Raw genomic sequence first — 13,558 nt, forward strand, 5'->3', positions numbered from 1 at the left:
AACAAACCTCTGTCAGTCCCACCGCTCACCCACCCACCCAGAGAGGTTCATTCAAATCAAGATTGTTTGATTAGCTCTGTGTTAAGTTTTTGAAGACTTGGGATCAGCCATTTCAACAATGCTTAATCTCCATCCGCCTGTCCATGCGCTTAGAGAATCTGATTATGGATTATAAGATTGTCTGGAGGCCTACTCTAAAGGACTTAATATCCATTGATGGAGAGAGGAGGTGAGGACATGTAATACTTCAGATTGGTTTCATCAAGAAAGGCATCATTAGGGGAGAGTTTTTTTTCTCCCTGTGTGCCATTAGGATCTGTTTAACGTTATTAGATGCTCTGTATGTGTGTGTGTGTGTGTGCTTGTGGTTTGGTTGGGTGGCTGTGTGTGTGTGTGTGTGTGTGTGTGTGTGTGTGTGTGTGTGTGTGTGTGTGTGTGCATGGACGGATTATGAACTTTCGGGCCCCTGGGCCCAGATGTATTAAGGCCCCCCACTAATTGTTGCATATATGTGGGGGGGTCCCCCCCCCCCCCCCCAGACATTTTTTAATTTGTTTGATGTGATTTTTCTGTATTCTGGTGCATTTTGGGGATGACCAATACTGTACTTGAATTCAATCAGATTCATAGCCTACATCCTGATGTGTTGATATTGAGGCAATGATTCCATGCAATGGCTTGGGCTTCAGGGCCCCCTGACCCCTTGGGCCCCTGGGCCTGGGCCCGGTAAAGGCCCGTGCAGTAATCCATCCCTGTGTGTGTGTGTGTGTGTGTGAAAGTGGGTAAAAGTGTTGAGTGTGTTGGTGTGTATAGTGTGTGTGTGTAGTAATGAGCGGCCAAAGATGAGCTATTTCATGCAGACAGATCTCAACCTTCTTAGAGGGAAAAAGAAAGAAAGAGAGACAAAGAGTGAAGGAGAGAGTGAAAGAGACTGAAAAGATAACGGCATAAAGAGTTTTGAATTGGTCTGAAACACATTAACCAAATCAAAAATATCTCTCCATAGTGTATGTATAGGCTACCATATAATGTGTAGTGAATGAAATAATTTCAAATAAATTTAAATTTGTTAAACATACTCTCACAAACACCAGTATGCACAGGCTACCTACTAGAAGCCATTGTTTGCACAGCAACAAATCAATCAACAAAACAAACTTCTACTTTATCTTGCTGTCTGCGCATCACGTGAGTGCAATGCTTATAGTACACTTAACGCTACGATTGGCATTCCAATAGTAACTCTTCACAACGTCATCGCAACGCATTTGTCACTGCACTTTCTGTCAGACGACTGCCGGTTTTCAAAGTGATGCAACGCCTGTGACAACATGGATATTTGAAAACAGAAGATGGTCATTCCAAACCGTGCGTATTACGCGTCTACTACCACAGCAACCCGTGTCTTATGTGCTGAATCAAGACCAAAACAAAGCTTGAACGTAAGACAGTTGGCGGAGGGTGTGGGGATTGTAGAGCAGCGGACGTCAAAATCTAAGGATGGATATCTGGCTTAGAATCAACCTCTGACTCTTCTAGTGCTACCGCTGGTCATGTCTTTAACAAAATGCATGGTCTTTACCAAATGCGCCTCCAAATAACAGTCTGCTTCCCCAGGAGTGAGAGAAAACGCGGATTGCAGCAGAATATTTCCTTGTAACCAGCCGTCACAGGAGTCTCCAACGACTTCTTAGCAAAGGACTACGGATGGAATAACCTGTAACAACCCGTTGGTTTATGCCGGAAAACCCTAACAACCTCCGTTTTAGTCACTCAATTCCTTAAAAGAATATAATAAGGAATGTTTGGATTAAAGAAACGAAAGCTGTTTGGTGTTCTCTCGGTACCGGTCATTGTGGCAGTGATGTGTTGTGCACAGAGGTGAGTATTTATGATAAGCGGGTGTGCGTGGAAGATATTGATGTTGTGAGGAAATTGGGGTAACCCTCTTTTTTCTTGCTTTTCAGCGCAAACGAGCCCGGTAACATGTCTTTTGTCAAAGAAACAGTGGACAAACTCCTAAAAGGATATGACATTCGCCTTCGCCCAGACTTTGGAGGTATGTAGCCCGTGGTCAGATTTTGAGGGCACCTTTCATGCTGTCTTCACTTTAAACTTAAAACGTTATTTTTCCTACGTTGTAAGACATGTCAACGTATTCAAAACATACATGCCATGCTTATTTTAGGAGCGCCGGTGGCAGTTGGAATGAGTATAGACGTGGCGAGTATAGACATGGTGTCTGAAGTCAATATGGTAAGTCTACCTCCACCTCCTTAGTGCCGTTCATTATTTATCATAACCATCTGCTGTTATATTTGCTAGATGTAGATATTGTTAAAGACCCATTTGTGTACCAACTGATGCGTTGGTGTCCGCTCATGAATAACGGACTGTCACATGGAACATTTACCGTTTTTCTCAGATGGCGCACTGGCAGGAAAACAAGATGATTGACAGGTGCTGGTGGCCCTGCGGTGTACTTGTCACCTTTTTCTTATCTCGGATTTTTGTTCAGTTGGCCTGCCACAAAGTATGATCGAGGTGTGAAATATTAGTCTTTGATAGATTAATTTGGCACCAACAAGACTGAAAATAGATTATTTTATGTTTCTCTAATTTGGAGAATGAAGGAATACTGAATGTCATTATAGTCATTCAACAGATAACTTCATAGAGTGATTATATACTGAAGAAGCATGGTATTTAAGTAGATTTAATTTCCTCATGGTGATTTTCCTCAAATGTAGCTCAAGCACAATTTCTCTCAACATTTCTGCTTGGTTGGGTTTTGTAGATGGCAAATCTGTTTCTCAGCAGAATCCTAATCATCCTAATGGGTTGAAGGTCAGGGTCCTGGTTTGCACAGTAGTTAGTATGACCTCAGGACGGACTTGCATGCGTACACACACACTCAAGTGCCACCATCCATCTTCATTTTGAAATGTGAGGCGCTTGCTGACTGGGCAGGGTGCAGGGCTGCCATGTTCCCTGGTAGAAACAGCCATTCATGTCATCAGGACAAGGATTTATTGTGGATGCTTATTGTGGAGCAGAGCTGGGTGTAAACAAGATACATGTCACAGAAAGGAGCATTTGTCCATGTTGTCTTTCTTTCTTTTTTTTTGTAACACTGGTCTGTTATCACACTCAGCAAACAAAGACGTTCCAGATGTGCATGTAAATAGAGACATTCCCAGAGTTCTCAGAGTTGCACTGTTGCATTGCTTTATCGTTTCTAGCCAAGTCCATTCCATTATCATTAGTGTCTTTGTTAGAGCCCACCTGGCAACCCAGGATTATTATCACCTCTGCCTAGTCTCCCCTGTCACAAACATATGAGACCACTGGCTGGGTCTGAATTACTGTGGCTAACAGACACAGCACCAAGCAGATGGGACCCAGGGCACAGGGCTCCCCTTTCACCTGGGCATCATCTCACAGTGACAGCCCCAGCCCACCCCTTATCCCCCCGTGGTTCAGTGGTGGGGCAGGCACATGTGCCCTGGGGCTGAGGACATTTAGCATGATTGATTATACAAAGACTGAACACCTGGACTAGAGCTCAGTCTTGTTTTTTTTGTTTGTTTGTTTAATCTACATCTGTTGAAGGATAAAACATATTTCATGACAACTGGTCATTGGCAATTCTTAGATATGTCTACTTCCAATGTTATAAATGTGTTAGAGAGGACATCTGGGGAAAAAATTGCCATCAGTATAAGGTTAAATATTTGCATACAGTATTTGTGTTTGTAGTGTTTTTCTATTGTTCCTTAACTAAACATAATTTAAGTAGCATGGACAAGTTGCATCATCATATTGTACTTTTTTGTAGCACATTTATAGAAAATGCGGAATGGACAAAAACTGTTAGACAGAAAACTTTAGTGGTTAAGTTCTACAACTATGTCTGTTATTGTGATGTTCAAATTGCATCTGAAACTTGTGTTGGTATAGGCTGTTACTTAGTGTGATGCATATCTGAAGTATTTCCTCAGCTAAGTTCAACCAGGTCAGCTTTATTTCTGAACTTATGTTTGATGGAAATTTGTGTTCCACAGTAAAGGTTTGTTAATATGACCTTTTTAAGAAGTGTAGTTTTAAAATGAAGCATCAATATGATGAATTGACTGAATTGATGAGTTGATGTGATGGAAATGACTGAAATATGTATTTTATGGCAGCAAAGGGTATTTTTGCTCTTCTTTTCGGCAATTGTCTACTTGTCTCTGGATGTGGTCCATAGAAGTGGATGAGAGTCAGTATAAGATCAGATTGGTAGTGTAATGTCAGAGTTTAAGTAAGGGTAATCTTGGATTTAAAACAGGACTTTGTTTTTTCTGATGGAAAGGTTGGTGACAGATTAAGGTCTCACTGCCATTTGACTGATGTTATGTTCTATCAGATTATTTTACAGATATTAGAAAGGGACAGACTTTGGGTTAACACAGGTCCATTCACAAAAAGAGAACAACAGTTTGAAAAAAGTTTTCACTCTACTTTTCTATGACACTGTCCATGGTGCTGAAAACAGATCAGTGGCACTCCTCCAGTTGGTTCTAATACTCTGCTCAACATCTCCTTGCCTCAGATATGTTTGAGGCATACAATTGATATGTTGATTGATGTATTTGTTGTGCTGTATAAGCTGCATGAATTTTTAACTGCAGTCACATAAGAATGTTATTAGGCATATTAATAATTAATAGTCACCACAGTGAATGTCATTTGGAGTGTAAAGTCAAAACAATCCCTCTGTTATGAAAGATTTATTACATGTCCTTTAGGTCTGGAGGATTGTACAGACTTTTTTAAGTGTGTTAATCTCACACTTAGACCTGTTACACTGCCTCAGACAGGTAAAAATGGGAGGCTTGATAGGATTTGGGGCGACTAGATGAGGTGGTCACAGTGCGTTGCCAGAGGTGTCTCAGTGGATTATCTCTCTTTGGAGTCGCAAATTAGGATTATTGTACAGTATGCTCCCCTTAGTATTGTTAGCTGCAGTGATCCTTGCGAGGGGGTGTGGCAGGAGGATGCTGAGAGAGAGAGTGATAGAGTGTGTGTGTGTGTGTGAGAGAGAGAGAGAAAGAAGCAGGCACTCTGGGTGGTGGATAGGTTCCTTGAAGGAATCTCTGTGGAGTGTTGAGCGCGGCGCTGTCAGAAAGACCTCCCCTCACATGGGGATTACCATTCTGAGAGGCAGATTAGCCTGTGTGTGTGTGTGTGTGTGAGAGAGAGAGAGAGAGAGAGAGTGTGCAAGAGCACTAATGCCAGGCCTCCAGTACAATGCTAGCTATACTGAGCTGCAGGCAAGCTTGGCTAGTTCTCTTTAACCGCTGTGAGGTTTCAAGACAATGGGTCGAGTCAGTTCAAGTCTCTCTATTGTAGTGCTTGTAAGTCATGCAAAGAATAATACCATGTATAATATAAACAAATGTTACCACTATTTACTATTAATAATCATAATCCTTGGTATACCCCTAATGAATATGTTAATAGTACTAGTACAGTGATTTTATCACTTTAAGTATTTTGTACACAGCACTCATGGGCACTGATAAAGTTGAGCTCATCATTTGATCACTGGATCACATTTTACTGTCCTATCCAGACTATTAAGTCTAGACAAAAAACTAAAATTTCATAACCACAGTGTAAGTTACGGGGTACGCTTCTGCTTTAAATGTCTGAATGGCAGGTTTGAGCCTGTGCACAAAGTCTCATCAGTTTTTTTAATTCATTTGAAAGGTAAAGTTTAGTTTTATATTCAGTTATACTCAAGCTGTCACGTTTTAATGTCACAACAGTGGGAATTGATAGGCTGGCTTTTGTTATAATGCCTCAGGCCTGAGTTCCTTGTTAGAAGTATCATGCTGAAGTTGTTTTTGGTGCCATATTTTTAAATGTTAAAGGAACAGGCCTAATGGATCTTCATTGAAAACTCTATTTGTACCCAAACATTCCTTTGAGAAGTTTAATATGCAACTCCACCAATTGTAGACCTCTTGTGACTTTTGATGATGGTTCATTTGTCAGTAATCTTTCACTTTGATACTTCCTGGTCATGAAACTGCAGTTTCCTGTGTGCTTTGAGTGCGAACGCAATTTTCATGAGCGTTTACATTTGACATTATGATTTTATTATGCACTAAACCACAATGTCTGTTGTGTCGGACTTTTATGGATACCTTGCCCACGAAAAAATCCTTTAGTGCGGCACACATAAAGCAAAGCTGTTTTGTTCATTTGAATAAAAGGCTTCTCAAACACTCTGCACAGGTTCACGTAATTGAACCTAGGAGCACAAAAGGCTCTAAAATTTTCAATTATTTAGCCTGGTGCTGGGTCCCAGGTTGGTTTTAAAAGGAATTTGTTCTTTAACATTTTCCACTTGATTGTCCTTCTTACTTTTTCTGCAGAGCTTTCACTATGCTTTAAAAGGAAGGGGGTAGGGGGGCGAGGAGGTGCTAGAACCCAGAGAAGCAGCTTTTAATGTGTCCAAACTCAGAATTTCATTTGCACACCTCAGGCTTGTAGAACTACAACACACTCTAGAACACTGGAAATGATGCACAAAAAGTGTAGTTTCAGCATTCCTGGACCTATGCAGGCAGGTCCACTAAAAGTTTCCAAATTTGTACACAAGAATGAACAGCGCTTTCAGGGGAAATGCTCTAAGATGTGTGGACATAGAAATAAATAGTCATTCTGACTCGCAGCCTGGGTTTGTTCCATACTAAGCATGTAATAGGCAGGGTACGAACCCATGTAGGACTCAGTGTTACAGTTAGTTTGGCTTCCAGTCATTTCATAAATGTGAAATTCAGAGGAAAAAATAGACTCATACACTGAGCACATCTATCCTCAGTAATAATCATCAGTGGAGGTACCCTAGCAAAGCAGGAAGCGATGACCATGGAGGAACCCTGCCCACGTCATTTCTACACAATTTTTTTGTGCTGTAGAAGTGGCTCCAAATATGGCAGTTTGCTAATACCACCTTAGACTGGTGGCGGCCAATCCAAACCACTTCCTTGTGTATAAATAGCCTGCTGTCATGGCGATGAAAGACGCAGAAAGGCTCGAGGTGGAGAATGTGCCTGTGTGTCGACTCCAGGAGTGGCGTGGTGGTGGTGGTGGTGGAGTCTCATTAGCCCAGCGCGGTAGTAGTGTCTGGCTGGCACGGTGGAGCACTTTGTCAAGTGCCAGCAGGCTCCCGTGGTTGTGCCATCGCCCTGCATTGTGCAAGGCAATCATGATAATGACAACCATGTGATGTGCGCCAGCTGTGGATGTCTCTGGCTCGTAGAGAAAGTGGTCATTTTAGAACCAGTCCTTTTTCAATGTAAAGAGGAAAGACTAACATTAAACATGCCACTGAAGGACCAACTTCAAGTATAGAAAAAAATATGTTTGATATTGAGTCACTGAATAGGAATCCTTAGTAGCTGTATTAATATAATATATTTCTTACAATGTCATATCAAAAGGTGTGTTTATATTAACATAAATATACGTTGCTCATAGTCATTTAATCTAAAGTAATTTAATAATGGGCTTGGAATACAATAATTAATTAATGAATGAACCCCTAGAGATCTTTCAGTTGAACGATTCGAGTGTTAACCAAATTTGTTCCGGAATGCCAAGCACGTGCTGGATCCATATGCTCCTGTGGTTTAGACGCTTGCATTTTAACAGCAGCCAAGTGTAAATGGAGATGGACATAGAGGCATGCGAATGGCATGTGTTGTTGAAGACAACACTTGTGTGCCATGCGAGTTTGATTGTTTAGTGAGGACAGGTTTGTGTCGAGTGTGGACCGCTCATTACACATAGACTTGTCTTTGAAGCTTTAAAAACTAAACCTTATTGCAGCAGAGAAATACATATACTGCTAACCCATTTATAGTCTGGTTGTTTGAAACCTATAACTGTAGGCCCGTAGGTTGGAAGAAACACACTGCAAGGAAACAGGGTGTACTCATACTCATTTTTGTGTCCTTGAGAGCAGCAGTCATGTAAACATGGACTCTTCCCAGTGATCCTCTTATTTTAGAGCCTCTGCATCCTCTAGTTGGTTGAAGCCACTGTATCCAGACTGGGCTGGGTGTATGCTGAGAGAGCCAGATGCATTTCCCTCTCACTGGCTGTTCAGAGGGATTTGAAATGCATGATGGGAATCCTGATGGGAATGGGAGCGTAATGAGTGCTGGAAAGAGTGACCCGCCGCACACTACAGTCTCCTTAGCGGCGGCTCAGCACTGTGTTTTACACACAGTAAATACAGTACTTGCAGGATGTGCAGTCCTTTTACCTCGTTATTTATATGTGTGTATCTGTGTGTGTGTGTGTTTGTGTGGACAAATGTGTGTATGTGTGTGTGGAAATAATGTTTTTCTTTTGACTTCTCGGTGGAAACCTCAGGAGCTCAGGAAAAGTGAATGCTTCCCATGCTATGAATGCTTCCCATGCTATGAACTCACACAAGGTGGAGTCATAAAGCCTGATAAAATAGATGTTTCAAATAAAAGAGACTGTGAGCAAGATAGAGGAAGAGAGAAGGACTAACTCAGGAAATATACAATCCCTGCAGTTGTACGGCAGTAATATTCACTTAAAAAGCCCTGTGAATGATATGTGTTGGGTCGTTAAGTGCAACAGCTTGCCAGGATGCTAGTGATGTTTAACACAATGATTACACACTTATTAATTAGTAATTATGGGGGGAGTGAGTGGTAATTAGCAGCTTTTGGTAATAGCGTTTAGCGTTAGCCATTGCAGTCGTTTGATGACATTTGTACATGATGTGGGGAGCATTTTTATTTCTTCTCCAGTGATGACAGAATACTTCTCGCAGTGCTTTCTCGACTTCCACCAGGGATTGGGAAATGACTCTGAAGTGCTTTTGGACTCCTAATCGTCCAAAGACTGCATTGATCTCACTTAAATACCACTCGGAATTATTGTAATACTCGGCTACTATCTTCTAGACTGAGCAAGGGAAGACTGCTTGGAGGCCATGGATCATCTTAACCGTGTATAGGAGGCACCTGCGCTGAAAGATGCTGGTCCATAATTTGGATTGTAGAGAAGCAATGCTGTAATGCTGTCTCGCTGAAATGATGACATAGAGACGTCAACACATATTCAGACACACGCAAACTGACAAAGGTGCCGACACTGAAAGACATGCATACACACTAGGGTGGTCCTTATTTTAAAAGGTTGTGCTTTCTGAAGTCTGACCCCCTAAGTGTATTTCTTTTTCATAGAAATTAAAATGTAGAGGTAGCTCAAAGAGGTTGAAATTTATTATAAATGGCCAAATTGTCGCATTTTTACCATTAAATTACGGCTAGCTGTTGATGACTAGTTTTGTTTCATTCTTGATAAAAGCTATCAATAAAAACTAAAAATGAAGCCAGGTAATTTCTGAATGTTGCCTGGTTATATAGTACTTATGTTTAAACTTTCACTAAAATTTATTAACATTGTCTCATACAGTATACAGCAAAACTGTTAAGCTTTCTCAAGAAAGAAGAAGCATACTGCTGAAGTTGATCACATTGAACAGTATTGCACACTGACTCGGACAACTGTTCACCGAGTGTTCAGTGGTCATTCCTGTGGGAGATGGCATCATATAGAAGAAAGTTGTATTTGATAACCACTCAGGATAAGATTACAGGAGCAAAGCTGCCTTCTAAACAGCAGGTCCTTAGCTACTTCCTCCATTGTCATTTGCAGCAGAAGGAGACAGTTAGGTTGCTACTAGAACCGTGGAGAAAGTAGAGGAATTCTGGGATATGGCTAGAATTCCTCTGCGCCACAAGCAAGTTATAATAAAGAAGATTGAAAAACTGTTCACAGAATGGACGGCTTTGAAAAAGAACGCCAAAAGAAGGTCAGAAACACAGCAGAAGAAAGAAAACATGTTTACCTCAGACTATAATGACATTTTAGATGTTGCCCATTAACTAACTTTAAGTCAATTGAGCTACCTCTAAATATTCTCCAAAACTCATAAAACTTTGCAAATAATGTTTTTTCAACAAATATAACATATTCAGGGGGGTCAGAGCATAAAAAAAACAGGTATTATTTTTTCTATCAAAATAAGGACCACCCTAATACACACACACACACACACACACACAAACACACACACACACACACACACACACACACACACACACACACACTCACAGTGAGAGAGACGACACACTTGGACACTACTGCTGCCAGTGTTACTTAGTAGGGTCATGCTCCAGGCCTTCACTGAGTCAGTGCATGACTGCTTCTCATGTCACTCCCATGGAAGATAATAATATGGGAAAGGGAAGAGTGTAGATCAATGGCTGGTATTGACACAAGCGCTTCTAGGTTTCGAGGCAGGTCGGTGGCTGCAAGTCCAATCAGAGTTGCCTGAAGGCAGCCTGTCATTGAAACAGTTTGAAGGGGAAATGCAGCCGCGTTTTTTAAAAGAATGGAGCGTGGTTTTGATAAACGAATTAATTGTAATCCATATCAGATGGCCGACGCTGACCATACAAGACTGCCTGCTAAAGCCTTTGTAAATCATGCTGTCAGAAAGTGCCATTAGCAAGTAAATTATTTTCCATAAATCTGCCGCGTTCTCTCCCAATCGACACCATTTGACTGGTCTGTGGGCTTGCAGAAAAGTCGAGACTATGAACTTTTGCTTATATGGGATATAGCGCATGCTTTTGACAGGCCAATTTTCATGTGTCATTTAACCCAATAATAAATACGGGCTAGAGGAGTGGAAAATGTGTTTATGAAATATTAAAATGGGATTGACACTTGCTGGCACTAACTCTTAATGTGCTACCCCCCCACCCCCATCCAACCCCCATGCGCGCACACACACAAACACACACACACACACACACGCACACACAAACACCAGATGCCTGTAAATCCCATATTTCACAGCAGCAGAATGGATCAGTCATGTAATGCCATCAAGGACCATCACAATCACTCCGCCGGGCATAAATATCTACACTCTTTCTCCGAATCGTTGCTTATTTGATTCACTCTTGTCATAAAGCTAATTGAGGAGCCCATATTGCAGTAAAGTAAATATATCATGGAATTGAAGTGCAACTTTAAGGCCCCATGCTGAGCTGGTAATGAAAGTACATGGTCATTATGTGTGGCATTACTCAGATGAGACACGTGTGGGCTGAGCATCGGTGGCTCGTTATGGTTTCGTAAAGTAATTGAAAACTGGCAGAAGAATCCTATCAAAACTTTTATGCATTCATCTCCAGATAGATTGCGTCATGTATTTCTAAGTGTTTAATTTTTTTTCATGATTATTTTATTTCTCTCGTCTCTTGGTCTTCTGTCTGTCTCGGGCTGTTAAGCGAGGACTAGACAGGATGCATTTGTCCCTTGTAAAGTGAAGAGGCTGTTTGTAAGAGACATGTGGCGACACGGAGCTACAGATGCTCTGGCATTGATAAATCCGACGGATATGGCACCATCTCTCCCTCCCTCTCTCTCCTTCCATCTCTTCTTCCCTCTCTCTCTCTCTCTCTCCCTCTCATTCGCTCGCTCTGCTCTGGACTAGCCATTTCCCCTCAGCGAGTCACCAGAGGACCATGCTGAAACAAATTGATTCTGCTTGATTGCTGTTTTTCTTTTTTTGCTTTCCCATCGAAAGTATCCTCCAAGTAGCAAAGCACTGGAGATTTCACTTGGAGATTTAATTCCTGTTTCTGTTTGAGCCCAACACAAAATCAAGTCAAAGACAAGCCAATGAGATTACATGTGCTGGAGACAATATCCATCATGATGAGTGTCATCGTTTATGAAACATGCTGTAACATTATTATGGGTATAAGAGTTTAAGCACTCTTATCTAGCTTTACACATTAATGTACAAGATAGTTAACAGAGAGGATAAATATAGCTTGCTAGAGATGTGCATGCCCTGATTGGCTAGTTTTAGATGATGTTTAATTTGCACTGACATAATTCCTGAGCATTTTGGTGGTTTTGCTTCAAAACATGTCAGGCACAAGAGTCCTTCATCCAAATGAATGACTAACACTCTCAACAACCTGCACACAAGAATGCAACATCCGCCCGTGTGAGATTGGCCACACTGATAAGCTGCGTAACGACTGTGTTACCCGGGTGGTGAAATCGCAGCAGTTGCCTTGGGAACCATCATTTGCTTTCTATCTGAAGACGGTAGCAACACTTAAACCAGGTGATGAGGGTGTTTGGGAAAGTGTGTGTGTGTGTGTGTGTGTGGAAGGGGTGTGGGGGTGGATTGGGCAATAATCACATGAAGAAAAGCACACAGACACAACGGTCTCAAGTCCCTTTGTGGACTGAAAAACACACAGCACGGGGCACTTGCTAAGCGATCATGGTGAGATCTGATTCTGGGCAAATAGGTGTGTGTCCAAAATGTATAATAGGCAAGGTCTGATAGGCAACAAAAGAGATTGTCACAAAAGGCTTGTATTCCAAGTGTTTCACTCATTTAAGAATTCAGATGGGAAAGAAACAAGCTTAAGCAGCCTTCACAGGGCGTCCACAGTCAGTGGTTTGTATTGTTGTTGTGGTGTTTTGTCAGTGTGTTGTGTTGAATTTGTCCACCCCCTTATTTGCAGTTGGACTCACAAGAAAACGTAGGTGTTTAACAGCTCTCCTGACAGACAGAAAGGCAGAATGAGAGAGAGAGAGAGAGAGAGAGAGTGGAGAAAAAAACAAATCGAGGTGTCGGCACAGCACCCTGAAATCGCCAATCACACACACACAGACACACACACACACACACACACACACACACACAAGACATCGGCCCCAAGCCCAGCCCGCCTGTGTGGGCGTAGTGCTGCCGAAAGCACGTTGTCAAGGAGATGGGATTTATTAATATATTTATGGCTTTGTTTGCTTGCCCCTTTATTTTTAGCTCGATAGTGGGGTAAGCTCCCTGTAATTGTTCAATCAGCGGATATTTCGGTGTACAGCATCGCGGTAACCTGGTGTTTGATAAGTGCTTATTAAGACTCTCAGGAGGGTAAATATGTGCAATTCCTGTGTCTTTGTGGGAACAAGAGGTAATTCTGGAGTGAGGAAAGCATGTGGGAGGGGACACAAAAAAGGAAGTGGTGGAGGAACGCGCTGTCATCTCCAGGCTGGAACCTGGGGACTCCTCAGAGAACATTGGGGACTTAGAACAGTGGTTCCACGGGGTTCCCCCCTTTGCAGATTCACAAACGCATAACACAAATAGGCACACACATACACACATGCGTGAGCACACACACATACACACACACACACACACACACACACACACACACACACACACACACACACACACACACACACACACACACTCCCCTCTCTGACACGGTTTAAAAACCTGTAGACAACTGTGTGACACGGTTTCGCCTCGGTAGTGGGTAGCGCATCCCTCAGGGTAGTGGTGAGAGCCAGTGCGTTTAGGTTTTACATTTAAAGAGCGGCTCGACGAGGCGGAATCACAGACACAGGGGCCTTG

At 42.1% G+C, this 13,558-nt stretch overlaps 1 protein-coding gene across 2 annotated transcripts in view; it reads left to right on the top strand.

Annotated features, from left to right (window-relative positions):
* Window positions 1-13,558, top strand: part of gabrb3 (gamma-aminobutyric acid type A receptor subunit beta3) — a 77,165-nt gene that overhangs the window by 31,142 nt on the left and 32,465 nt on the right. The window contains exons 3-5 of one of the 2 annotated variants that reach the window (XM_042057455.1): window positions 1,618-1,881; window positions 1,968-2,059; window positions 2,189-2,256. In XM_042057455.1, the coding sequence (XP_041913389.1) occupies window positions 1,802-1,881; window positions 1,968-2,059; window positions 2,189-2,256 (240 nt within the window). In that variant the 5' untranslated portion in view covers window positions 1,618-1,801. Of the gene's footprint in view, window positions 1-1,310; window positions 1,882-1,967; window positions 2,060-2,188; window positions 2,257-13,558 lie in introns of those variants that run through there. The other variant, XM_042057456.1, reaches the window with a different exon arrangement.

This window comes from Alosa sapidissima, chromosome 12 (genome assembly GCF_018492685.1).
Source record: "Alosa sapidissima isolate fAloSap1 chromosome 12, fAloSap1.pri, whole genome shotgun sequence".
Classification (NCBI taxonomy): domain Eukaryota; kingdom Metazoa; phylum Chordata; class Actinopteri; order Clupeiformes; family Clupeidae; genus Alosa; species Alosa sapidissima.